Here is a 25,855-nt window from a genome sequence, read left to right as displayed (position 1 = left end):
CACAAGGAACGGATGGCGGTGTTATGTTAAAAAAACACTGCGAAAGTGTTCGTTAGTTGTGCCCAGGTATGGGCGCAGTCTGTTTGAAGTGTTTTAAATGTACATCCGGATAGCACTGAATGGAAAAGCAACCCTCAGTGAGGATTCTAAGACTCCCTGGATAAAACAAACAAAAAAAATCTAAATGTACTCGTCACTTATTCATGCAGTCTCATAAAAATAAAAGTGTAATGCACCACCTACACAAGAAGGTAAGCGGGTCACGATTACAAAAATGCATTTTTATGAGGTTAGAAATATAATAGAGGTTATTTTCATTTCCCCCCTTTGAACTGGGTTTTTGTAGGTTAATCTGAAGACACTTGCTCACTGCTGAAGGATGGGGTTGAAGGATGGGGTTACTTTTTGTTATCATTTGCTCTTATATACAAAAAGGACGCGGAGTCCAGTACACTGGAAACACCGTTAAAGATTAAAGTTTGCGGCGTCACAACCCACGCTACTTTCGAGTCGTTTCAGCTTTTAATTGTAATGTTCTATACAGTAAATATTCACATAATGTGATAAAAAATTTAAATAATGGACGGTTCACGACAGAAAAAACACTAGCTACTTGTAATTTCCCTCTTGTTGCAGTAGCCTTTTACTTATCACGGGTTCTTGACGCTGGCATTCATTGTTTCTCTGTGGAAAAAAACTACATCCAACTCGACTTTAACTTGATGTCTGCGTGTCAAGTTATCTTAACTATTACAAGCATGACAGTTTCCTTGACAGAAAGCTGATTACGTATCTGTAGTAGAAAGTATTCTGTATGGTTCCAGGTAATTAAATCCCTCAGGTACACCTTCTTTTGCGACGAAAGATTATAGACTAATGCATGTAATTGCGTACCTATTGTGTAAACTAGACTACAGTCCCTATTTGACCAAGTCCACTGACGTTATTCTGCTGGGTTGCCCGCATGACTGCTGAATAAATAAATAACTGAGTGTTTATTGGGAACACTTACAAAATCAGAAGAAAAAGCACACATGCTTTGTTCCACTTCTTATGGTCAAGGTCTTACAGGGGCATCAGCCATGCCATATGAATTAAACAAATGCCTACTTTGACCATTTTTTTTATCCATTCACCCCAGATTGTCAGTGAAATTAGTGAAATTAGTATTTCACTAATTTAATGTGAAATTAGTAAGACATTATGGCTGTAATGTGTTTATTAATATGTAACAACAACAGAAAAATTTGTTGCTACTTTTAAAAGAGTTATTAATAAATACTGACCACAGAATTCATCATATGTTTAGGTAAGTGTGAGTTTAAAAGGATCTAAATTTTGTGCAGAGCTATAATTGTATAGCAGGCTAGTAAGCAACCTGTGCATGGAATGTGTCTGCTTATGTCAAACATTTATTCAAATAGCTGTTTCTGGATTTCTTATATCATAGCATTCTCTTACATCATAGCATTTCTCTGTTTTCTGTTTGACTTTTCACTGAGTAAATTTACTATTTTTAATATCACAACAGAGTCAACATTTAATGGACTGTCTTGAAACACAGGTGAGCATATTTATATATAACATTGAGATTATAAAGGCCATTATAATTCTAATGTGCTTTGTATTTGTTTTATTGGTGGATTACCTTGAATATATCACCATGAATGCATAGTTGCACACAGAGATACTATTTAGTCCTTAGGATCACTGTACTTACTGGCTATCTGTCCATGGTTTACTCTTGCATCACCCATGATATATTTTTTTCCTTTTTGCTGTTACTTGCCAAACTGAGACTCTGTTTTTAGAAGTGTCCTAGGATTGTCTGTTTTATGTGACTTTTTAAGAGTAAGTAGTAATTTTAGGAATAACTTTCAAGCATTAACTCAATCTCAAAATGTAAAGTTCTACCTTTGTATTTGGTCCAATAGAACAAGGAACAGCTTTAAGATCCAGCAGCTACATGTTTGGAACTTGGATCTTGACATGATGATTTTCATTAACTCAACACATTTGGTGCTTTAGCAATAATCTGAAGCACTATTGACCAGTCATCTGCAATAAGTCCTTTAAAGGTGATATAAACTTTTCCACAAGTTAACAGTTCCCAAGGTCTTAATAAAATGTCTGTGACATGCTTCGGTTAAAATAACGCAAGGGTCAAGCACTGCAGTACTCTTCTTACTCTGTCCAAACAGCCCTGTTCAGAATGGCTGGTGTGAGTGAGGATTCCTTTAAATGATAATGAGCTTTTGCTCACTCCACCCCAAACTTCCACAGGGTGTGCTGACGTGAGAAAGGCGTCACACTACCATGGCAAATGTTGAGTGTTAACCCTGGGAGACATATGGCTGCTAGAGAAACAGTGATGCCTGAACCAGACCTCAAGATGGACATAAAGCACATTTTCCCCGAGCACAACAAGCTAATGGTGCTAACCACTGTTTGCTGGAGTGGATCACAACTATAACTTTGACTGCAAACAATCTACATGCAGAATGGGGGGATGCCTCAGTGATTCACAGCAAGTCATAAACATGGATCTCTATTAAATCAACAACAAATCACTCTGGAGACACCTACACCCATTCTTATACTCGTTTATGTGTCGATAAGATAAAGTTTATCTTACAGACATTCAAACTAATAGCATTAACATTCGTTTGGATCCTGCAGCAAGTAATGCCAATAGCTTTGTAGAAATGTATATATTACCTAATATATTTATGTATTACCTCAGCTGTTGGCATTAGCTAGTGCCAAATGGCCAAAGACACACATAGCTTAATTATTTTTATAATACTTATAATATTTTCTTTGTCTGCAATTTCTCCATGGACAGTTGTTTTGTTGTCAATTCTGTGCTGTACTGACACAGGTTGGAAAAGCAATCAGAAACACAAAGTGGTTAGCACACACGTACATCTTTTTGCCGACTGTAGCTGGGACATTGCCATCAAAATAAACTTTATACACTCAGCTCTTCTGTCCTCTGAGGCTGGGTGCTGATGTAGCAATTTGTGCTGGTCTGTGCAGACAACATTAGGGTAGTTCCTTTGCTTAGCTTTGAGCTTTGACACAATGCTAGCAGGTCCAGTGCTTGTGAGAGAAAAATGTCTAATCTTCACAAAGTTAACTGTGGGTGCAGAAGGGGCCAGTATAATTCTGATGAGCCTGCACCTGACATAGGAAATGGAGCCAAATCTGAAAGGTTTGTTGAATACCATGTTTGTTTTCTGTCCTAGGATGCCCACAACTTCCTATGGTGTCTCCTGCCTATTTCACAGTCTGTGTGTTGGTAAGTACTCATTATAACCCTACACAAATATATGTACATAGGCACTGAAAAGGGAATTGTTCATATGTGCTCATGTTGTGCAGTCATGCTGTGCTCAAATCCAGGGATGTAACCAGGATGAACATTTTAGTGAGGTCCATGAAGTGTTGCTGAATATGTTTAGCCCCACTGCCCCACTTTTTAATAGCATTTATGCTTTGTTTTGTTTTTTTACTACACTGTTCCCTTGTTTTATCATAATGTTTATTTAAGTCTTCAAAGCTCTCTTAGGGCCAATTTCCTAGACACAGATTAAGCCATGCCAAGGCTAAAAAGAATTTCTAATGGTGATTCATCATGGGCAATGCAATTTAATGTAAGACTTTACTTTATACATATCCTGGCAACTGGCCCTTAATTTTTAAACTTTTGAGCAGTTAACACAAAAATATTCAGGCCTATTAATTGTTTTCTTAATTCTTCATTTATTTCCTATCATCCCATTATTTCATAAACCGATATTACTTTTCCATAAATGGCTTTGACTCAAGAATCTGTTTAGATAACTCAACTGAATACTTAGTTACCTAAATACTTAGTTAATTTACCAACTTCTTTTTAGCTAAAGTTAGTCTACAACTTCTGCATGAATTCCATTTTACTGACTTTCGGCGCTAAAATATGTTTCGGAATTCAGTGATTACAAACTGTCCAGTCTCAGGGGCAGCAAAGCAGCTCTAATATGCTCTCCACTATCCAGTACATCCTCCACCATCCAATACACCCACAACCATCCAATATAACATACACCCTGCAATATAACATTCACCCTCCAATACGCCTGCCACCATGCAATACAACCTTCACCATCTATACAGTCCACCATCCAATACAGCCTCAACCATCCAATATGCCCTCCACCATCCAATATGTCCTCCACCATCCATCCATTTACTATGACTGAGATTAAGTTAAGATAAGTTTTTAGGTGCCATTCATGCATAAATCCAGATAATTTACAGGATTTTTAAAAAGCAAAAAAATTTGTTCTCTTAGAACTAAATTTTTTTTAATCTTAGATATTCTTGAAATACTATACTGTCTGTGTACTTGAATTTGCTCATTTACCTTAAATTCACCTTAAATCACACAGTGGGTGAAAGGTAAACTGAACAGAAAACAATTGACGCTTTCATATAGTTCACCACTCAACATACAGATAACAGATTGACAGTAAGAAAGGGAAAGTACTTTTAAGATTAGGAAGATGGCAACCTTTAAGTTGAAGCCAGGAGGAAATAAAACAAACTGTTTGAATGAAAAGGTTTAAATCCCTGTACATATTGTATTAAAAGTCTGCAGTATTGCATTCAAAGGGGCAGCCTGTATGTTGGGGGTTAAACAGTATTATGTTTAAATATTATGCTTGGCATAACTGACATGTTCATTGCTAGTACTTGCAATCATTAGGGAATTAAAGAGCTTTTTAATGTGCCATTTCTTTATTATGGAGTGTCAATGAGTGCCTCTGAAAAGGATACTAACTGTACTAACTGGACCCTCTCATTTTTTGGAAGAGTTTGCAATTAAGTAGATGTCACGTTTACCCCTCCCTGGCATCGTGGTTCCCACAGCAACACTGCTGTTTATTTACTTCCTGGTTTTGTTTCCTCGTGTTTCCGTGTTTTGTTTTGGTTCCACCCCCTAGTTAATTATTGCTATCATCTGTGACTTTGTTAGTCTTTGTATTTAAACCCCATGTTTGTGTTGTGAAGTCTCATTGTTTGGTACGTTTCTGCGTAGTTGTTTACCACTGTTTGTTTCTCTGCTTTATTGGATTCCCCCCTGGTTTTGGATTACCCTCTTTGTCTGTTCCCTGTTTATTTTGTTTACCTCTTTGACTCCTTTTTGGATTTTCGTCCCTGGTTTATGTTCTCTGGATTACGATTGTGGAATACCCATGTTCTCTGATAAACTGCATTCACATTACTGCATGCGACTCTGTCTCTGCTCGTGCTGAGAGCATTAGAGTGGAAAGAATCTTTAAAAAGATGTGTTCAGATGGTCTGTTTTGAGTTACAAGTTTTGGGGTGGGGTGGTGGTGGGGATCTTAACTTTTTCACATGGTTAACAGTGTTCTTGGCCCATGTAATGTACCAAGCTGCCAAAGATAAACCCAGTGCTTTCTTTTCCTCTTATTCTTGAGCTCATATGAAACTTTCCTCTGCTGTCTACATACGTAATACTTAATTTATTACTTTATTATTACTTAATTAAATTATTACTCAAGATGAAATTTCTGTAATTTATAAACACTGAAGTAAAACAGGTTTAGAATAGTGTTTTGGGTATGTAAAACCTGACTGTAAATACAGCATAACTGACAGCATGGCCATTCAGGTCATGCCAGCACAGAATGTTAATCACCATTTGAACAAATCACTAGCCAGTATGCTATTTTAGTGACCTCATCAGGAGTAATCTTTCTTATTAAACTTTGAAAGTGCCAACTCAGTGTAAGTCATGTTTAGCGTGGATTATCAGACAAATATGAATCGGCTGGTTAAGCACTAAGCAAATCATCAGTGATCTCCCATAACAGCCATCTTATGTGCAGCAAATTGACTTTTGAAGTAATGGTGCATGGCTGCCTCAAATTAACACAACATGGACTGTAACGAGGCACCGTTTTTCCTTTTGTTGGAGTAAGATTTCACTTTTTTTTCCACAGTACATTTGACAGAGTTAGGCAAAATGGCACTTGCTCTCAAAGGTTTACATGTGTTTTATAAGTTAAATTTATGCTGGGATAAGGGCGAAGGTTATCAAACCAATAGAACCTGGAGTCACATTTATTCACAGTAAGGTCAATTGTGAATATTAAATATATAATTTAGAAGTTCTGCAGTGTCTGATTTATCTAAAGTATCTTTTCTATTTTTACTTTTTTAAAAAATGGGGTTTTTTTTACGCAGTTTAAACTATAGACTGATAGACTGATGATATGTATCAGGAAGGCAAAATTTCATAATAATATAACAGTTTAATATAATAATAATTATAATATGTATACTTTCATAATTCTGTATGTGTGTGTTTATAACTTCATAATAGTGTGGCCACATAGCAGTAGAGAATGCTTTTGAGTATATGCAACTAGGACTATACAACAGGTTCTAATTTCAGATTTTGACTTTGACCTCTATCCACACTTAAGGACATACTGAATATGCTGTGAATTTTAAAGCTTAGCCCAACAAACTTGGATATTTATAATGACCAGTAATTTAGAGTTCAGATAATTTAGTTTATATAGTATAGTATATATTTGCTAAGGCAGCAGGTGGATTATTGTTGATTAATCATTTAAATTGGTTAAATTCTACAGGCCACATTAAACGTATTTGCATAACACTGCACTATATATCTGTGAGATTGAGTGCCACTGTAGAATGTATTTCATTACCTTTTGTTTTTGAGATTTCTAGCTCTTGTGTGTTTGAAGAGGTATCATTTGTTACCTATAGTTAAAATATATCAGACTTACTCTGGTCCTGTTCTTGGACCAAAGCTGTGAAATTTACTAGTGACCTAGGAGGACGAGAAGGAATTCATAGTGGTTAGAGGAATGGTCAATAAAACCAGACTCAGCTTTTTGTAGGCCTGCAGCTAATGCAGACCCAATGGATTATGAAGAGCTCTCCAGTCTGTTATGTCTCTTTAAGTGTCTACATAAGTAGGATGGTAAATCCTAATTATGAGCCATATAAAACACTTTCCTCATGATCCAAAGATCATGAGAGTTCCTGGGTTCCTGTTGCAAACCACTGGGACATGGCTTTCAAGTCTTGCATGCTGAGAAAGAGAAAGACCATTGCAGCTTCTAATTTTATATTTTTTGGTGATGTCCTTTGCTGACTGGCAGAAGAGTCAGCTGAGCTTTGTTCACACTGGATTTTTGTGACCAAGAACGTCAGAAGCCATTAAAGAATGGACTTTTTTACTCCAGTCTTCTCAAGATCAGTTAATGCACTCTGAAAGAGTTGTCCTTGACATTTTCCCCAAGCATGCTGCCTCACATCTCTTGTCTCTTTGAAGGCAAGCTGCCTTACAGCTAACAAGGCTTCCTGTGTCATGTCCTGTCAGATCAGAGGTGGCAAACTGTCATCCGTGAGTCTGGGTATCACTGTACAGCCCCTCCTAACAAACGTCTCACTGTGTGTGTGCGTGTGTGTGTGTGTGCGCACGTGTGTGTGTGTGTTCATTCGTCCATATGGCCACGCCCTCCCCGTGTTTCACACCTGCTCCTCATTTTGCATCATCAGTGTGCATGTATATAAGTCTCTTGTTTAATTGTGGATGTGTTGGTGTTTAACCTTGCGATAGCCTAAGCACTGCGTTGTCTTTATGTTTACAAGTAAATGTTGCTGTGTGTCACACAGCTCATCTGTGCATCCTGCCAAGCCTCCCAACTTTACACTGGGCCAGCAAATATTCTTAGATATTGTGGAGGGGGTTGGAAAATTCCTGCTAAGACATTTAAAAATAATTCTACAAGTACCTTCTTGTTCAAAGGAAACAGCATTCTAAACAGTCTGATCAACTGTATTGAATTCCACTTATTCATTTGGAATTTTTCAGAGAAAATCATAGATTGCATATATTTTTGCAACCTCCAGCCCTATACATTAGCCCTATACATTCTTCAGATGTGCTGGTGTTCTCGCCTTTAGCCAGTAGTACCTGCAAATAAATATTTTTTCTTCATTAATCTACATGTTGCCAGTGTTTACTGCAAAGTTCCTGAGGTAATCAGTGCAGTGAGAATCTACACTGTAATAAATATAGCAGCAAAACCTCCAAGAAGAACAGAGACAAAATAATGAACCTGAAAAAACAAAGACTGCATTTAGGATAACACTGTTGTACTGCTTCCTCTTTGATTCCTAAAGCAAAGTAATCACAGAGTAAATTATGGGTTAATTATCCAAAGAGCAAGTTAATGTATATCTGTTCCCACCCCTCACCCCTGAAATACAGTATCATTTGTACCAGCTCATTTCCACTATTTAAGATCTTATCCTAGTACACAAAGTAGTTGCTAACAGAAGCACATCATGTGAAAATAACTGTGCCTGATCCAAATTATCCATGTATTTTGTTGGTTTTTTTTGCATGTACATGTGGGTAGTTAACAGATTAATAACACTGCATATGTAATAAGCTCCTCTGACTGTATAAGTTAACACAGTGAGTTGCAGTTGTGAAGCCAGTCACCCATCATTTTTCACTCTAAAAGCTGCTTGCCACCGTTTGCCATCTCATGTTATATTAGTGAATCTAGAGAACAGTAAAAAAGTAAGGCCTTCTACTGACACATTATAGGGAATGAAACACAATTGTACTGAAGGTATTGTCTTCCCTTCAGTATGTGTACACTAGATGGTTTGGAGCTCTTTCAGAAGCAAATGCTGGAGTTAATCTTAATCTTTTATCCAGCAAGTTAGTGTCTATCAGGACAGTGTAGTATGCTGTATTAACCTTAGTAACTTTACAGTGTCTATGCCATCTCAACTTTTCAAATGCCAGTTTGCAGATGGTTGGAATGTTACATGGCCTGTACCATATTACTAATTAATGAATCTTAATTACACAAACCAGTTCTCAAAGAAAACAATGTTATTAAGATGACATTGCATATGCATATGGGATTATGATATCTGATACATCAATGAATTCAACTTCAGTTAGTGATATATACTTCTTGTTCATGCATGTCATACGTGAGGACTTGCTTCACAGTCAGCACCTTTTTAATGCAAGATTCAAAATTATTTTGTTATCCTTATCTCATATACATGTATTATGTTCACTTATTTGTTAATTTATTTGTTCATTCATTCACTTATCCACTCATTCACTTAGTCACTTGTCCACCATCAAATGAATGTAAGCAGGCTGGTGGTTAACTGAAGTACAGCCTTGTACCCTTTCAGTACTAATGGGTTTTAATGGGTGCTTGATATGAGTGCAGAATGTTATGATAAGTCAGATGACTAATGCCTCCCACTTCTTTGCTAAGGTCAGTTTCATGGAGGCTATAATTCTCCTGAGCCACACCCAACAGTTCATGTGTTAAGGACTCCCTGTGCTTAGTCTTACACCCACCTGCAAAGATTATCCAACTCAGAAAGCGACTTTCAATAAATGGTTCCATTTAACATTCACATTGTCACTGTTGAGAGTGGTCAATGTGGGAATTTTTTGTTTTTTGGAGATTTTGGATTATAAATCCTGTTCACATCCATTGTTTTTTTTTTTGTTAAAGTGCACTCATAAGATATTAAAGACATTTGTGTGATGTGTGTCATGGAGCATGTGCATGTACTTTTAAACAAATCCTTTATAAGTTTAAAAAACTCAACCAAATTTAAACAAAACAGTTTAAATTATGACTTGTCATGACCTCTCACTCACCATGAACATTCAAGACAATTTATTAATATCTAGCCTTCATTTTCCTTTGTGATTACTGGTATGGTGGTAGTAATATATATATATATATATATATATATATATATATATATATATATATATATATATATATATATATATATATATATATAAATAAAGATCAAGATATAGCTAGTATTTGTAAACATTTTTGCTGTGTAGGTAGTTTAAATAAATAAAATCACTTTCTAACACAAAAATATGAATTGCTGTCACTTAGTTGATCATGTGCATAAATCTGTCTCGGTCATGAGAACAGTCCAAACCACGTTATTTAGGCTGTTGGTGGGATATCGGTTACTCTCACATTATAGCCACCTGTTTAGATTCTTCATGGGCATTTGTGTACCAGATCCAGCGTGCTCTGGCTCTGTTATACAAGTGGATTGTGGTAACCGCCTCATTGCAGATACATTGCGCTCTGTGGAAGACGTTTATTCTTTATGACGGTGAAATGAGTAAGGAAAAAATACACCGACATAGCTGAATCACGATTAAGCATCTTATAGGATTTCAGTGTGCCTTTTTCAGAAAACAAACTAAATTTGAAGTAATACAATAAAAGGGTACCGGAGAACTTTATTCGGAGGAACTATGGCGTCGCTAGAGATTGATTGTTCTATCTCGATTTGGATAAGACCAATACTCGATATTCGCAAACTTTGATTCCCAGTAGCCACATGATTTAACATCTCAGAAAAGATTGGGGATAGGTTGAATTGGCGGTCCATTACGTAACAGCTGTGGCTCCATGACCCTTCGATTACGTCGAAACTATTATCGACTGATGAGCTTCGATTAGCTCGACTATTTTTACACAGAATCTAATACCGACCGCAATCATCCCCTCGCCGTTCCTTAACTATACGCGAGCGATGCGTTACCGACGAGAGGTCCCAGCGCTACGGCAGGTCTCGCGAACGCAGCGCATGAATATTATCTCGAGCACGCTACTTCGGAAGTAGGTCACCGCTCAAACGTGTCTTGTCAGCTGCTCCCCTGGTTTCATTTCCACTACTGAGCATCGATGTTATTTTCACAGCCCGACGACAGGAATTTCATTGCTTTTGGAATGTGATTGTTTTACTCGGAGTACGGGCGAAAGAGTGGATGCTGAGGTAAATGAAGGATTACTGATCGGTTTTATTTTGGTTATGCGCGTTCACCACTGCCGGGGGAAACAGCCCATCCGAAACATTACATAGGCTACAATCAGTAGCCCACAGCTTTATGGCATTTGTTAAGTCTTTGAATTGGTTGTAGTTGGTCTTGGGGAAACTATTCTTTTATAATTGCAAGCTTCGGCATTCTCCAGGCGTTGGGGACCGAGCGTCCTCAGCTTGGTGGTTGCTTCTCGTGGTTTGATGTTGGTCTAATTCTGGAAACGGAGTGGATATCGATTGCTCTCGTTTGAGTTGACAGTGCTTTTCCAGTTTCGCTGGCGTGGCGAGGTATGTGCTCGTTTGTTCAAGCCTAAGCGCGATGTTTTGAAATCCGAATTTGAGCCCGTGATACGCCCTGTGTGATCTGCGCCCAACACGCGCAAGGGCTGCTCATCACATTTATAACGTGGGCTTCCGCGATTCTACGATTGTTTTATTATAGCAAAGATTGGGCTCTTTTCACGAACGTTTTGTCGTCTGCTTTTGGTCATATACAGTTTTCTCACACTAGTAGAGAAAAAAATGAACCGATGCAGTTCCTCTGTAGAACACTTGGTTCAAAGTTAATTCCAATTTACAAGGAGGTCAGAACAACTAGGCTACTTTATCTCTGGAGCCATTATCTAAGTCATAAACACCAAACTAGACACGTTCAGTTATCTAGTTTAGGGTAAGGCTTTCATATCCGCCCCCAAAAAGCCTGCCGGCCAGTTGGCTACATTTGGCAGCAAATCCTAATGGCATATAACAAAAGGATGGTGAATTATCGCAGAGGTTCCATGGCGTCTGTTAGAGTTGACCACCTTGAAATTGCATTAGGACACTTTTGCACACCTAAACCGAAACAAATTAAGAGTATAGAAAACTCTGTTTGGCTGGAATATCATCAATTGACTTTTGTAATCTGAAGTAACAGTTGAAATGAGAGAATACATTGTAATTGGACATGAACATTCATTAGTATATCTGAAGGCTTTGCGTACATTATATTGCAGCCTTGTGTTTTGGAATGTAGGTTTTTTGAAAATCCTCACTTATTGTAGATCACTTATTGTGATTAAATACAGTAAATATTTGCAGTAAAATACAGTAAATAAATGCAGTAAATCGAGTTTTCTTTTGTTTGGTTCTTGTCACAGACTGTGGGGGAAATGCCACAGGAATCATTTCATTGGAAGCCATTTCCTGACCATGTATAGTTTTCCTACTGAATTGTTGAATTTCAGGATTTTTTTGGGAGTTTTTAACAGCCAATTGAAATCCATATTGACTAGCTCCAGTGGGGATTACTTGCTGATAGACTAAAGGCCTTTTAGACTGATTTTAGTCTTCATTGTCTAGGTTTGTTTCATTTGAAAGAATAAAAAAAAGATTGTGTGTGTGTAAAACTATATAAAAATGTATGTGTGTGAGCATCCACTCTGGTATCACAAGAAAATATATCTTGCTGCATTGTATCTTCAAGTTTCCACATTGGTCCAATTTTATTAATGTGTTTGTGGCAGCAGTTTTTGCCTTTAATGCCTTTTGAAATAAAAGGTTAGTGTATTTATCCATGGATTTATCCCATTAGTAGGTGGTCATATGGAGAAACGCAAGGGAAGTGCAAGGGCTACACGCACCACCCTTTTTATTGCAAACACATTTAATTGGATTACAGTCTGTAACCGTAAACCTATAAAAATCAACCATATGAACACCTGATACTAATAATGTGGGTGGTAAAGTATATGTAAGTATATATTTGTTGATCAATGTTTTAATATTGGAATTTGCAATACTGAAATAACAGGGGACTTGCAAATAAACCCTTTAACAAAACAGTTTTTTCATCATGTCCTATGAACATCCTGACCAATCTTACAATTTCAAGATGAGTGTTCTGTGGGTGCTTTGATGACTCACAACATTTACATTTGTGCGATTGTGTTAATAGTTTAGGTCAGTATAATGTAGGCCAATTTTTAACCATGTGACATTAAGGGCTCTTCACTGAATTTTAGTTCATTGCAAGTCATACTGCAAACACATTATAATCACAATATGATATTTTGTTCATCCAGTGCACCTCTAGTGAACACAAATTTTGACGGTTTATTCCTGAGCATCTGAAGTGGACTTCATTTGATTATGCTTCTGAAAGTTACACTGCAAGGGTAAAAAAAAACCCCCAAAAACATTGTAATGAAGAAGATAATGTTTGTGGCTTTCCTGGATAATTTCCTGACATTTAACTGTTCGCATTTAAAATACGCATTGTTGGGCATTCTTGTATTGGTTTGGGGCTTTGTTGTTTATGTAGTTGTGTTATGGAACTTTCTGCATTCTTGTTGTGCTAGTGCTTCTGAATGGCAGAAACAAAAACTTCAGCAAACTTCACAAGTCAAACTGAACAAACTAGAATGTCAAATTCTTGCTTTACAATGTTGCATTTCCTCTTTGGTATAGATTTCATTGTAGAAAGTATTTATTGTCTGAAATCAATATGAATGTCATTGAAATATTTAGTATGTCAAATGGAGTCAGGGAACAGAGGATGCTACTTTAAATGTATTTATAGAACATGCATACAAGAACTCTTATGAGCATTCTAACAGGATTAATTGGTCCCAAGTCCCATTGCTCACAAAGTAAGCATGGCTAATGATACAATATCCATGTTTAGTGGAGTCATATATTTCATGTTGGATATGATTTGTTCATGATAAAAATGATGGTCATTTTGTGAAAAACCTTTTTGTACAAGATGCATGAAAACAATTATTATTACTAAAGAATAAAGATGCTTATGGAAATTTATTTTGATAGTCTTACATATGGCAAAGTCAACTAGCTCATAAGAGACCTAATTTAAAATGCCTGTGTGACAGTTAATTAACACCTTTGTGAAATACACATTTGTATAAGGGTTTTTCTCCTCTTTGCTGAAGGCAAAGTAATGTATGACAGATCTTGGAACTCGGGGATAGTTATTACATCTGCCTATTGTTTGCATAGCCAGTGATTATCATTTGCAACAGTCAGTAGTCATAACAGATACTCTAATTTGAATGAACCAACCACTGTGTTTACAGGCCTGCACCCAGCACTGCTGAGTTTGAGCATTTCCTTTCTTCCTCCTGTAGGATCTGCACGGAAGAATATAATGACCCATGCACGGCATAGGGATTCTTTATGCAGATATCAGAGTGAGTCACGGGAGCAGGTGAGCTGTCAGATGCATGCTGAAGCCATGGGCAAAGCCTGGCCCAAGTACCCAGTGCCAGAAAGGAAGACTAAGAGACGTTCATTCAGAAGAGGAGATGGGCAAATAAAGGCACAACATGCAGACAAGGACCGGAAGCTTTACCCCCTCAGGGGAAGGCTAGGAATGAGTGAGGTGGGCGCCTTAAACTGCTGTGTGGTACTGACCCGCTTAGAGGACGGTAGTACTTCCAAGAACAACATGAAGGCTGCATCTAAGAGTAAAGTTAAACAGAGGCTGAAGGCAAGGAAGGCAAAGAGCAAGCCATGCAAGTGTCACAAGAAGGTCTGCAAAGCTTGCCAGCCGGCGCCTGGACTAAAAAGCAAGCCAAAACCTGACAAAAATGCCTTTTGTGTGGAACTTTTCCTGGAGCCACGCAAGCGACGGTTGGCCTCTCTCAATGCAGAGGCAGTCAACAGCTTGTTGTTGTTTAGAGATGACCCTCAGCAGGCATCGAAACTCTCAAAAAAGCAGCAGAATCCTCCAAAGGGAAATGTTGAACTTCCAAAAGGGGAAACTGAAAGTTCAAAGAAAGGACTAGAAGGCCGAAAGCGATTACATATAGCAGTGGCAGAACATACTAAAAATCTCAAAAAAGCCAAAAGGGCAAAGACAGATTCTGAACACCTGGACCCACTAAGTTTAAATAGTCCCACACCAAGACGTCTTGCAGGTTTAAATGCAGCTGCTCTGCTGAAACTGACTAGCACCTCTTCAGGAGCTAAACGGCGAGTTAAAACAGACTGCAAGCTGGCCAGTGGAGGAGCACGAGCAAAACATCTCCAGGCAAAGATAAAAAAGCATCACAGCCCCCCATGCCAATGTAAGCTGCATGTGCCGCAACAGTGCTGCGATCTTTGCACAAAGGAGGCCCTCCACACTGAGGCGATGTGGGAGCACCCCGCAGGGGGCCATGGCTTCATCAGGCCTGGGTACCAGTGCCAGTCCATGGTGGGCTACTCCCTGAAGCCAGTGAAAGAGGAAAAAACTGAGACTGATGTGAATTCGTGTTACTGTTGTTCCCAGGAGAGATCAGTGGAGTATTGCCACCGATTAGCCCTGTTCCTTGGGCAGAAGGCCTACCCTGAATCGGAAGAGCATTCCCTGTCATCTGTAAAGGGATTTCTGTCCTCCCCTCACACACTGCCGCACCCAGCCCTGACTATAGGCGCCCACCCGTACCCATGCTACCCCGGCTACTACGTCCACATTGCCCACCACAGTACGTCCACGCTCCCTGTTAGCACAAGTCCTGGATCCCATGCTTCACCCCCTGTATCCCCCATTACACTGTGCCCCAGTGGGGTCCAAAGACCCAAACTGCTGCACTCACCAGTGTCCCACCCTTCAGGTATTCCTCATCCAGCATGTTGCAACTCTGTAGGGACGTGTTTTGGGGAAGCCTGCAGGATCAGTAGTTATGGCTACAGACCCACACAGCCCATCGCTGCCGGGGGCTGCTCATTCAGCACCAGATGCTCCAGCTGCAGCCACAAAATCAAGATGGGTAAGATGTGGCAAATGGGATGAAAATGTGTTCCCCTTTAGCGTGAGAGCTCCTCACTAGAATTATCTTCACTGAGGCACAGTGCTTCAGAGAGCTTGTCATAACCATTTTAATAGAATTGTATGCAGCCTCATATTAGCAGCTGGATCTGGATATATTTCCAAGAGGGCTTTAGGAATGAGCTCACGCAGACCTCAAACTGGCACGTCCCAAGGCCTACCCTAACGCATTATGTGACACAAAAGGCTAAAATAAGAAAATAAAAGCCACTGAGATGTTTTCAATGACTTGTAAAGAAAGTAATGACTTGACACTGAATCATGAAATTTCTTTCCCTTTAAGCAGACACTCTACCATGTCTGTCTGCTCACTGCTGTCTTTTCACTGGTTTGAATGTGAATAATTGCCACAGGTGGACATGGCACTGGTTATTTTTGTTGGCAGGAGTCTTGTACTGGCTATTCATTATAATATGGCAGCTGTGGTCTCTCAACAGCCTACCAACCCCAGCACAGCACAGAAGTCTTGCAGGACCAGCTCTTGTTGCTTTTTTTTTTTGTTGCTGCAGGGCTAAATTTATTCAATCTGACATATCACTCTGTGTTAATCTCTGTTAATCAGATGGTAATCTGACACTTAGATTCTCTCTTAGTACTCACAGTGTTCATATCACTGTCCTCAGTTACCAGTGCAGTTTGACCACATCTGAACTAAGTAGAAATATCTCCTGTAAGTTTTAGTATGCCTTAAATTCATTTGTAATTATTTTATAGCTAGATGTAGCTATTGCACAAAATATGAAATTAATATTTGACCAAGAGGGCCACTGTGTATAGTCCTTATATATGGAGCTTCTAAAATTACCATCACAATGGCAGGACACTAGTGTAGTTTCTAGTTTTTAGGTAGGTGCGCTGCATAAGTAGAAAGTCTACAGGTGCCTATACACTGGAGGCTATTGCAGAACCAGAAGAAGAGTCACCTCAGTGTATTTAGTGTATCAGAACAGAAACAACATTTCCAGTGGGAGGGATACCCGTAATGGATATGCACTGTAATGAGGGTTCACTGTTCCTCCAAAAAGTTCACATCAGTTTAGCTTCTTCTCAAACACGGTGCACATCAGTTAATGAGCATGGTATTGCAGCCTGGTGTGATCCTCAATAAATACACCATCTACAAGTGAATGATCTTCAACAAAAATAAATATAAGCCTGCAATAAATCGATGGCAAGTTTTGACAGACAGCCAAGATATCTGGAGCTAATTCACTGCATCTCTGGCTCTTTTTACCCATTATACTGAACATGTGTGCAGCCGGTGGTGTGCAGCTCTGCCAGCGCTTTCCCTGCAAGTTCCCTTGTAATAGCACAGAGCCTTCACGGCTGAGTGGCTGTGAAGTAGCTACACGCTCCTTCTTATGCCTAGTCGGTCTCCCCGAGTGGGGTCGTTTCGGTTTGGAAAGGATTGAACCATGGCACACAGCCTCCGTGACCTCTTACAAAAGTACAATTATGCAGTGAAATAGGGCAGTGCTGCTCCAGCACTGTCTAAGAGCTAGTTGATCTGAGGTAAATTACCACTAAGCAGAATTCCGAAGCTTCTGTCAGACCTCATTGACTCACAACAAGAGGCTGAGCTAAAGGTTGAATTCCACACTGTAAGGATGGATTCTTGGATTGGACATATGTCAGAAAAATGCCAAGAGAGATTGGGAGGTTAAGAAAGCATTATTTGAATCTCATTCAAGTCAGGTTATTTGGTGAGGGCTGACAGGTCACTACTGATCATATGGACATATTTTTAATTCCAAGAGTGGTCTGTTAAGAATTCAATACAGCCAGCTATTTAAATAACAATTAAGAGGATTAAACTCTCCCTGATAAGAACAGCATAGCTCTGTCTACCAGCAAAATGTTATGTCCTCACTGGAATTTGGTATCACTTTTTCTCCTTACACATTAGTCACCACACAAACACTACACCTCACCGTGGTGACTTGGTGATTCATCCAGTCACCATCTGGGATGTTCCTTTCCACTCAAGTGTCAGATAAATAGCAGAGCCCCAGATTTCATGAAGGAAGTGGTAGCTGTTTAATCCAGCAATCTGTTGGATCACGAGGATCTGCCTGTTTGTTACATTCTTGTTATATATGCATGCTTTTCAGATATTTTTTTTTTTGCCAGTTAAATCATTAATACTTTTTATATAAAAATGTGATGTTTCATTTGTCCGCCTGTTCCAACATAAAGGTTATTACAGTAAAGGCCTGAATACTAAGTCTTTCTTTATCAGAATTTCTATTTGCTGCAATGTAAATGCACACTGTCCTTTCTGTTTACTTGCTGGGCTTATGTTATTTACAGATGTCATGAACACATGACTGTCTCATACTAATCATGAGATCTCACTTCCCTGCTTCCCATAGAGGACTACCCGTACCCGCTGGACAGGCACAGTCCCTCCATCCCCATGTCCCCGGCCTTGCCCCTGTCTGTGTGCCCCATCCCCGGTGTGCCCCCGACTGCGCAGGCCGTGCCTCATCTGCAGCCCCCGCTTCCTGATGCCGGGCGGCCGCAGGTGCAGCTGCGCATGGGACGCGAGTGCCCTCGGCGGGCCAAGGCGCCAGGCAACTCACGCTCCGGCTTGCGGGATGCTGCTGTCTGCCCCCACATGAAGGACAGCCAGCTGGGAGCAGGCCATGGTGGCCCTGCTGCCAAGCAGCCCAAAATCAGCCGGCGCCGGGCTACCAACGGCTGGCTGCCTGTGGGCACGGCCAGTGAAAAGGAGGTATTCATAGTGGTGCGTACTCAAGTTCTGTTCTGTGTAGACTAAAGCACTGGCTAGAGGAGGATGTGAGAGTAGCACTCAGAGAAGGCTTGCAGTACAGGGGCAGGGAAGGAGAGTGTGGAGTCGCTATGTAAAGTAGTAGGAATGTTTTATGGTTGAGGGTCCAATAAATAGCATTGTGGGCCACAGAATCTGCTAAAATAATTTTTTAATTTATGGCCAAAAGAATGTCATAAACTTTCAAGTTATTTATTTAATTTGTTCCTTAAAAATGTAAATGTACTGTATTTTAATTTAGTTCAGTGTATTTTCAGTGTTCAGTCTGCATTTGCTTTTCAAATCTGATTTACATTTTTATTTATTTTATTATTGAGGAATTCCTATGTACTTTTTAATCCAGAATATGATATATAAAGATAAAAAGAGCAACCTGAGTCAAAGATTTGGCTCATAAACAGTGGTTATGCCTTTGTATCTGTTATGATCTGAACAGTCATACTTGCATTATTTCTGTTTGTGTTTAATTATTATTGTGTATCTACAATGTTGATCCACAGGGGGAGGAGTCACCAGCTCTTCGCAGGTGTTATGAAGGTGTGCAGAGAGACGGAGAACTGATCAGGGTACGAGACACTGTACTGCTGCGCTCTGGCCCCCGGAAGAAGTCCCTCCCCTATGTGGCTAAAGTCTCTGCATTCTGGGAAGATCCTGAGTCAGGTACACTACATAAGAAGAACATTAAATATATTTTGCTTACATAACTGGGTCCTGCCACTGAGACTGGGCCATTTTCAAATTCTGTACAGAGACATCCCATGCTTGCAATATTTAGATACTGAGGCTTCAAAACTGTATGTTTGTGTTACAGTCCTTGTTCACTGTCACGGTTGGTCCCCCCTAGCTTCCATGTTCCATGGTTTCCCTGTCTTGTGTATTGTGTTGGTTCCCTTCCTTAGTTTCATTTTCTCCACCCCTTGTTTGGTTTTCCACATCTGTCATTAGTTTTATCTGTTCATGATTTGTACCTGTGTCTTGTTTAGTGTTCATTAGTTCATGTATTTAAACCCTGTCTTGTTTCCTGTGTCTTGGCTGTTCATTGTATGTAAGTCTGTATGTCTATGAAAGCCCATATTTGTAGTGTAAGTCTAGCTGTATGTTTATCGAAGCCTCCGTGTATCCTAGTCTGTTTGTTAATCCTAGCCTTCATTTGTTCAAGCTTCCATGTGTTTCATTCTAGCCGTTGTTTGTTATTATTAGTACTTTGTGTATCCTAGCCCTTGTTCTTGTTATGTATCCTCATACTCTCTGTATTGGTAAATAGACCCTGGACTGCCCTCACGACTATGACTCTCTGGATTTGCCCCAAATAAATCTCGCTCTTCCCCGCACATGCGTCCGCCTCCTTACCGCTCACTGTTACATTAACAAGGCACTTGAGGCACTTTGAAGCAGTGTGACACATATATACACAATTATTTTTTGGAGTCTATTATTTTGGGCCACATATAGACATCAGAAAAACAAATAACAGTAAATAGTTGCAGTGCTGCTGAATCATCTGTCGCACTTGCCGAGTAACGCCTCTCCTGAATCCAGTAGAATGATTACACCCCTTTGTCTAGAATCCTAAGAGGTGAGGGAACCATTTAGAATTAGGGCAGCATTTTCAGGTAATTATAGTGTAGCGAAGAGACGAGCAACATTGCTCTGACAAGGCACTGTGTGGGAAGATGCTGTACTGGTAAGTCTTAGAGGATTAGGATAACAAATGGTGTGATGCTGATGTTTCAGCATTTTCTTGGCAGGTAAGACAGCTAACTAATATCTAGCCTGTAGTCATAGTTTGTCACAATGTTAATCATCCTCATCCACATTTATGAATGATATGTGTTGCAGTTTTTGTCTGTGTTTATTTTATCAAAAATTCAGCTAAGTTACAGCTATATTCACCCTGGGTAGATATTGAATGTTAAAAGTACTATCTGTAAAAGTACTATACTTGCAGCTAACAAATATTTTTAAAAAGTAAGATATAGTAAGAGCATGATTTGTAGTAAACACAGTACAATTTTGCAGAACAGTAAAGGACCTAACCACTGGGGGTTCACTAATTTATAGTGACTACTGCAACGATGTAATAAAGTATGTATGGTGTGTTTTCCTTAGGGGAATTGATGATGAGCCTGTTTTGGTACTACCGTCCAGAGCACACTCAAGGGGGCCGCAATCCCAGCATGCACTGTGAGGTAACCTGGCAAAAATTGTCAGCAGTACATCCCTGCATGGATTTACATGGGAAACTTTTGACTTCCCTTGACTATGTGAGAAGTAGGCAGCACAAACCTTCTGTCCACAATAATCCCTATAGACTGTGGCCATGAACAGTCAAGCAACAATGCTCTTTGGGTGGTTTTGAAATTGGACACCACTGTAGCAGATGTAGTGAATATTTGAGTATAACACCTTTATGTTTGTGGTCTGGCTTTCAGAATGAGATTTTTGCATCACGGCATCAGGACGAGAACAGTGTAGCGTGTATTGAGGATAAATGCTACGTCTTGACATTAGCACAATATTGTAGGTAAGTCTCATATGTATGGAGCAGTCTCTTTTGGGAACTGGATGGTTGGTCTATGTGCTCCGGATAACATTTATTTACACAACTGTGATGTTTTAGATTTTGTGCCTTGGTGAAACGTCGTGAGGAGGGCATGGCCAAAAGTGCCCCTCTGGTCCCTCCTGCTCTTACCTACACAGTTCCGGCTCATCGCCGTGTGCCCGCCGACATCGATCCTGACCTGGTGTTTGTCTGCCGCCATGTTTACGATTTCCGTTATGGCCGTTTGCTAAAGAACCTACAGTAGCACGGTTGAGAATTAGGCCTGACATCGTGGAGCCATACACTACAACCATAGTCCAAGGTGAAGACACAATCAGCACCCATAGCAAGGTTATTCCTGAGAGGCCACAAGACGGTCAGAAGGTAGGCTGTTCTCTCCAGGAAGGACCCTTGTGCAAGCTGAAAGAGATTTAAGATTAGCCCTTTGTGGCAGTATGGTATTTTGAGCACAACTACTTTTGTGTTTGATGAAACTGTTGGCCAAGGTGTGATCTGTCACACATATATTTATTTGGTCTGTTAATAGTTATCTTTTATACTTGCTGGATGTGCGTGTGGGGGAAAAAAAATCCAAATTTTAGGTACGTATGGGTACCGTGAGTTCTAATTATTCTTTTTTTGACCACTATTTATTTATAGATATAAGGTGTAGGTTATTTATTTTAGAGCAATTAAAAATTAGTTCCCTTATTAAGTAGCCAAGATTACCTCCTCTTTCCTGAATCAATTACGTACTATTACCCACTGGCCAGACACCTACATCTGTCATAGTGGCTGTCGAGGGCAGCATACATATTCTGGTGGACCAAATATCCCAGAGTTGCTCACGTAGCAGTTGGTTAAATTCTTTATTGATTGACCAATGAGAATGAGATTTGTATGGTGAACTCTCATGTTGCTCTAACTCAAAAGAACTTGCCTTACACCCTACAAAGAGTGTTCTGTCTCCCTGCCTCACATCTGCCTTCCCAGCAAACCAAAGCTTTTCCATGCAACACCATATGTGAACCCTCTCCCTTTGGCCGTCATTAGATTGCACTAATTTGCCATTCAGAGAATCAGCAGTTTGATTCTGTCTGAATTTATCACATGCTACTGACTTTAAATGGTGGAAAAAAATACTGTGTATTTGTTGTATGTGTAAATACAGAACAGAGAGAATTAATGTCTCTTATTCTACCAACCGAGGGAGGTGCTCTGTTGCATTAATTTCTAACCGTGTGAACGGAAAGATATCTTGCACACATCCCTGCTTTGAGCACATGCAGTTGGCTTCCCTATGTTACCTTTAGGTCTGATTTTCATGCTTGTGATTGGTGCAGAAAAAATAGATTCATATGGTCGTTTTGTGCCTTTAATAGTTGATAGTCTGCTATAAGTAGAATCAACAGCATCAGAGTTGATCTTTTCTCTGCCCCGTGGGTCTTTGCTTTCTTTGCCTAGCTTGTTTTTTTACCACACAGCAGTTTGTGCCAAAAGCCATTCCTTATGACACTCATTGCACTATAATGACCCTTACACTCCCCTCCTAAGATAGAAAAGTAAGAAATAAAATAGGGCCTTGAGTTGAAATTAGGAAAGATAGAAAGACAAGAAATGTATAAGCTGTAACACTGTTGTGCTGGCTTTAACCTCACTTTCTCGGCAACACTATCTCCTGGGTGCATAGCGTCATTGAACTGAGCCCCTGCATTTTGGTTATGAGGGGAGCATGCTGCAAGATTTCAGATGCAAGACCTTTTTCTAGTGAATCGAATAACCATAGGAGTTTGACAAAGCAGGATTTCCTTCGGTCAGTCTAAGCCTTTTTCAAACCCATTCCACAGTGAAATGGTACCATATCCAGACATCCCTGCAAAACTCAAGGCAGTTAGAACTGAGACCAGCAGGGTATACCAAAAGGCATGCCTTTTTTCTTTCCTCCAGGACACTTTGACATGGTGCAAAAATACATTCTTGTGAAGGTTTTATTCAATAACTACCAACCTGTCACACCATGAAACACACACCATGACTGTGTCATGAACAATTCATTCCACTTACTATTCAAAAAGTTGAGTGTCAGTGAATGTACTTGTACTGTTGTGATAGAGCTAGAAGTGTGATTTCTGTACTAGTTTAGTAAACAGCAGATTCCCTTCAGCGTGTAAGATATCCACTTTTGGTGGTATTCAGTGGCCCAAGAAAATTGCTTTTCTTTTCCTACCAGTTTTTCATTTACAATTTTGTTTATGAAACATTCTTTTGGAAACAGGGCAGTTTTCCTGGATAATAAGAAGCACTCTTTCTCAGAGCAAGCTGTGTAACTGAGTATTTGTAATTGACAAATTGCTGTTAGGTATGTGTTTATGTCGCCGTTAGAGATGAAGGGATCATTAAATGAGGTCTTTAGTGAAAAAGCTGTCTCTGTATTTTGCAACCACAGCCCATATTCGACTTTAAAGATTTAGGTGTAATACCAAAATGTTAACCGCACATATAATTTTTTTTTAACATTCCACCATCTCATTAGAAGTTTACTGAGTTTATACAGTAGTAGTTTTTTAATATATAAATCAAGGCTCATTGGGAAATATGCAGAAACAGTCTTTTTCACAGGGGATCATGACTCATTAAACATTTAAAACTCTTGTGTAATATATCTTTAAACTTGGTATTTTTTTAACTGCCTTCAGCGTTGTGAATTGTCATTGCTTTAGTAGAAACTCCTGGATGAGAAGTGTACAGTTTTGCTCCAAAATGAACTGAGGTAGGAGGAGGTGGGTGGTTCATTCCAAGGTGTGCAAAACTCACTATGAATTCCAAGCGCTTTGCTCCTCCGATTATGTGAGTGTGTGTGTGTGTGTGTGTGTGTGTGTGTGTGTGTGGGTGTATGTCTGTATTCAGATATATATATTTCAAAGCAGCATGGAAATACTGGGCATTCTTGGAAATTACTGTCCTAGCACAGCGCATTTGTATTATTTAAGATAGAAATGTATATTACAAGAGGAAAATATTTAAATGGAATAAATAATATATGAGTTTCACCCCTTGTGCTCATTTATTTATATTCTTAATATAGGAATTGTGAATTGCATTGTTATTTCTGTTAAGTCTTATGTGTTGATATAATTATATTGAAATTAACTCATTGGTGCATATAAGCATTAGTTTACCATGGACCAGAATTCGAAATGTGTTCAGTACAGTTTGGGACATTCATAGAAAACTACCTCATTGCACTTATCTTAGCAACATGAATGGTGGTTAGAATTCTCCTAGGCTTTCAGAAAAAAACGCTAAATACTTTAAAGCACTAAATAAAGGGGCATGGCGCTAAAAAGGTCATTCAAAGATTTTATAGTGAATAACATCTTTCAGGCCAAATTTGAAATAATTATTAATGCTGAGATGCATTTACCACCCACTGCTATTACATCTGCGAGTGTGCTCTAGACAATCTCATTGTTAGGCACCTCCAAGAGTATTTATGTTGATGGTCTACATAATGAATGAAGCCTTCTCAACCACTGCAATAATCTATTGTCCCTAAAGGTTTCACTGGATGTACTGCTAACGTAGATCAACAATGATATCTTGTTACAGACATTGCAATAAGGATGCATTATAGGTCAGGAAGCACTGCAGGTTGGATTGTAGTGCAACAGTTTTTGAGTAATAATGGTGACCCTTGTAAAATGCACAATATTTATGTTTTTGGCTGTTAGTGAACTTAGAACTAATTAAATGGAGACGTTTACATTTTAAAGAAATTTTTAGTTGGAACTTTAAAATGTTTGTATTAAATCTAGTATTAATAACAGTTGTCATGTTCATGAAGAGCATTAACATTGCATTAATTAATTAATTTTTTTTTTTTAATTGTCAGTGCAATCCTGGAGATTACTTCTTCTTAGGCCAGCATTCAGTCATGAGACAGGTGTCAAGCAAGTACCATGTAAATTACATGGTAAACGCAAACAACTTACTGTAATTTTACATTGAGGATATTTTTAGGCAGCAGAAGATAAATATAGTTTATTCTTTTTTTACAGCAGAAGGTACTATTTTGTTAATTTGCAGAAAATATATCTGTAATAGATATAGAATAGATATAACAACATGTTTAGGCATGACACACACGAGGCACACATGAGACACATACGAGGAATCAGGTGATCACTAATAGTATTATAGAAGAAATGTGAACAATTATGTACATTACTATTAAAATGTTTACATTTACATTCAAAATCATGTGACAAATATTGACACCTGACATTTAACTGTTGTTGTAATTAGTGCCCCTCCAGCCAAATATTGTAATGAACAGAATGTAATAATATTATGCATTTTGTTCAATGAGCTAAATACATGACCTGCACTGGAGCAAAGTTACCACAAGGTGTCATGCTGAACCACCATACCATGCTGGCCAGGCCTCAACTAGATATATAATCAAACTTCTCATAATGAAATACTGGTCTAAGACCAGTTTAAACATACTATTCTAGATCGGTTTGTTTGCTTATGATCTTATTGTTGCATTGCAATCTGAACTATAATTGTATCTCAGGGGAAACATTTGTCTGTAGTGTACACGGGTGACTATTGTGAATCAATATGTAAATAGAGGGTGAGGAGGGAATTTTCATAATGAGAGGCAAAGCTGGCATTTTAGAAGATTCATGTCCTGAATATACAATGCTAGAAATACAGAATATAAGACATAGAGACAGATATATCTCCTTTG

The 25,855-nt window shown here is 39.0% G+C and overlaps 1 protein-coding gene across 3 annotated transcripts; it reads left to right on the top strand.

The window, feature by feature from the left end:
- The first annotated feature begins 6 nt into the window (after positions 1–6).
- Positions 7–24,122, top strand: bahd1 (bromo adjacent homology domain containing 1). 3 transcript variants are annotated; one of them, XM_027008899.2, is made up of 9 exons: positions 7–251; positions 3,249–3,301; positions 14,082–15,422; positions 15,552–15,707; positions 18,139–18,512; positions 19,058–19,217; positions 20,667–20,746; positions 20,990–21,081; positions 21,178–24,122. In XM_027008899.2, the coding sequence occupies exons 2-9, from the start codon at positions 3,250–3,252 to the stop codon at positions 21,362–21,364; spliced, it is 2,442 nt and encodes an 813-aa protein (XP_026864700.2). In that variant the 5' UTR covers positions 7–251; position 3,249; the 3' UTR covers positions 21,365–24,122. The 3 variants fall into 3 exon arrangements, with proteins under 3 accessions (XP_026864700.2, XP_035388980.1, XP_035388981.1); XM_035533087.1 differs by having other exon boundaries at positions 14,082–15,707; XM_035533088.1 differs by lacking the exons at positions 7–251; positions 3,249–3,301 and adding an exon at positions 10,767–10,911 and having other exon boundaries at positions 14,082–15,707.
- The last annotated feature ends 1,733 nt before the right edge of the window (positions 24,123–25,855 follow it).

Source organism: Electrophorus electricus, chromosome 13 (assembly GCF_013358815.1).
Source record: "Electrophorus electricus isolate fEleEle1 chromosome 13, fEleEle1.pri, whole genome shotgun sequence".
NCBI lineage: Eukaryota > Metazoa > Chordata > Actinopteri > Gymnotiformes > Gymnotidae > Electrophorus > Electrophorus electricus.
This window is presented reverse-complemented; position numbering and strand designations above follow the sequence as displayed.

What these genes read in the sequence shown, in the direction of transcription:
- bahd1 (XM_035533087.1), top strand. Translation starts at nt 3,250, where the DNA reads ATGCCCACAACTTCCTATGGTGTCTCCTGCCTATTTCACAGTCTGTGT. An exon ending in ATTTCACAGTCTGTGTGTTG is followed by an intron (nt 3,302 to 14,081) that starts GTAAGTACTCAT and finishes TTCCTCCTGTAG; the next exon opens with GATCTGCACGGAAGAATATA. An exon ending in CTGGGAAGATCCTGAGTCAG is followed by an intron (nt 19,218 to 20,666) that starts GTACACTACATA and finishes TGTTTTCCTTAG; the next exon opens with GGGAATTGATGATGAGCCTG.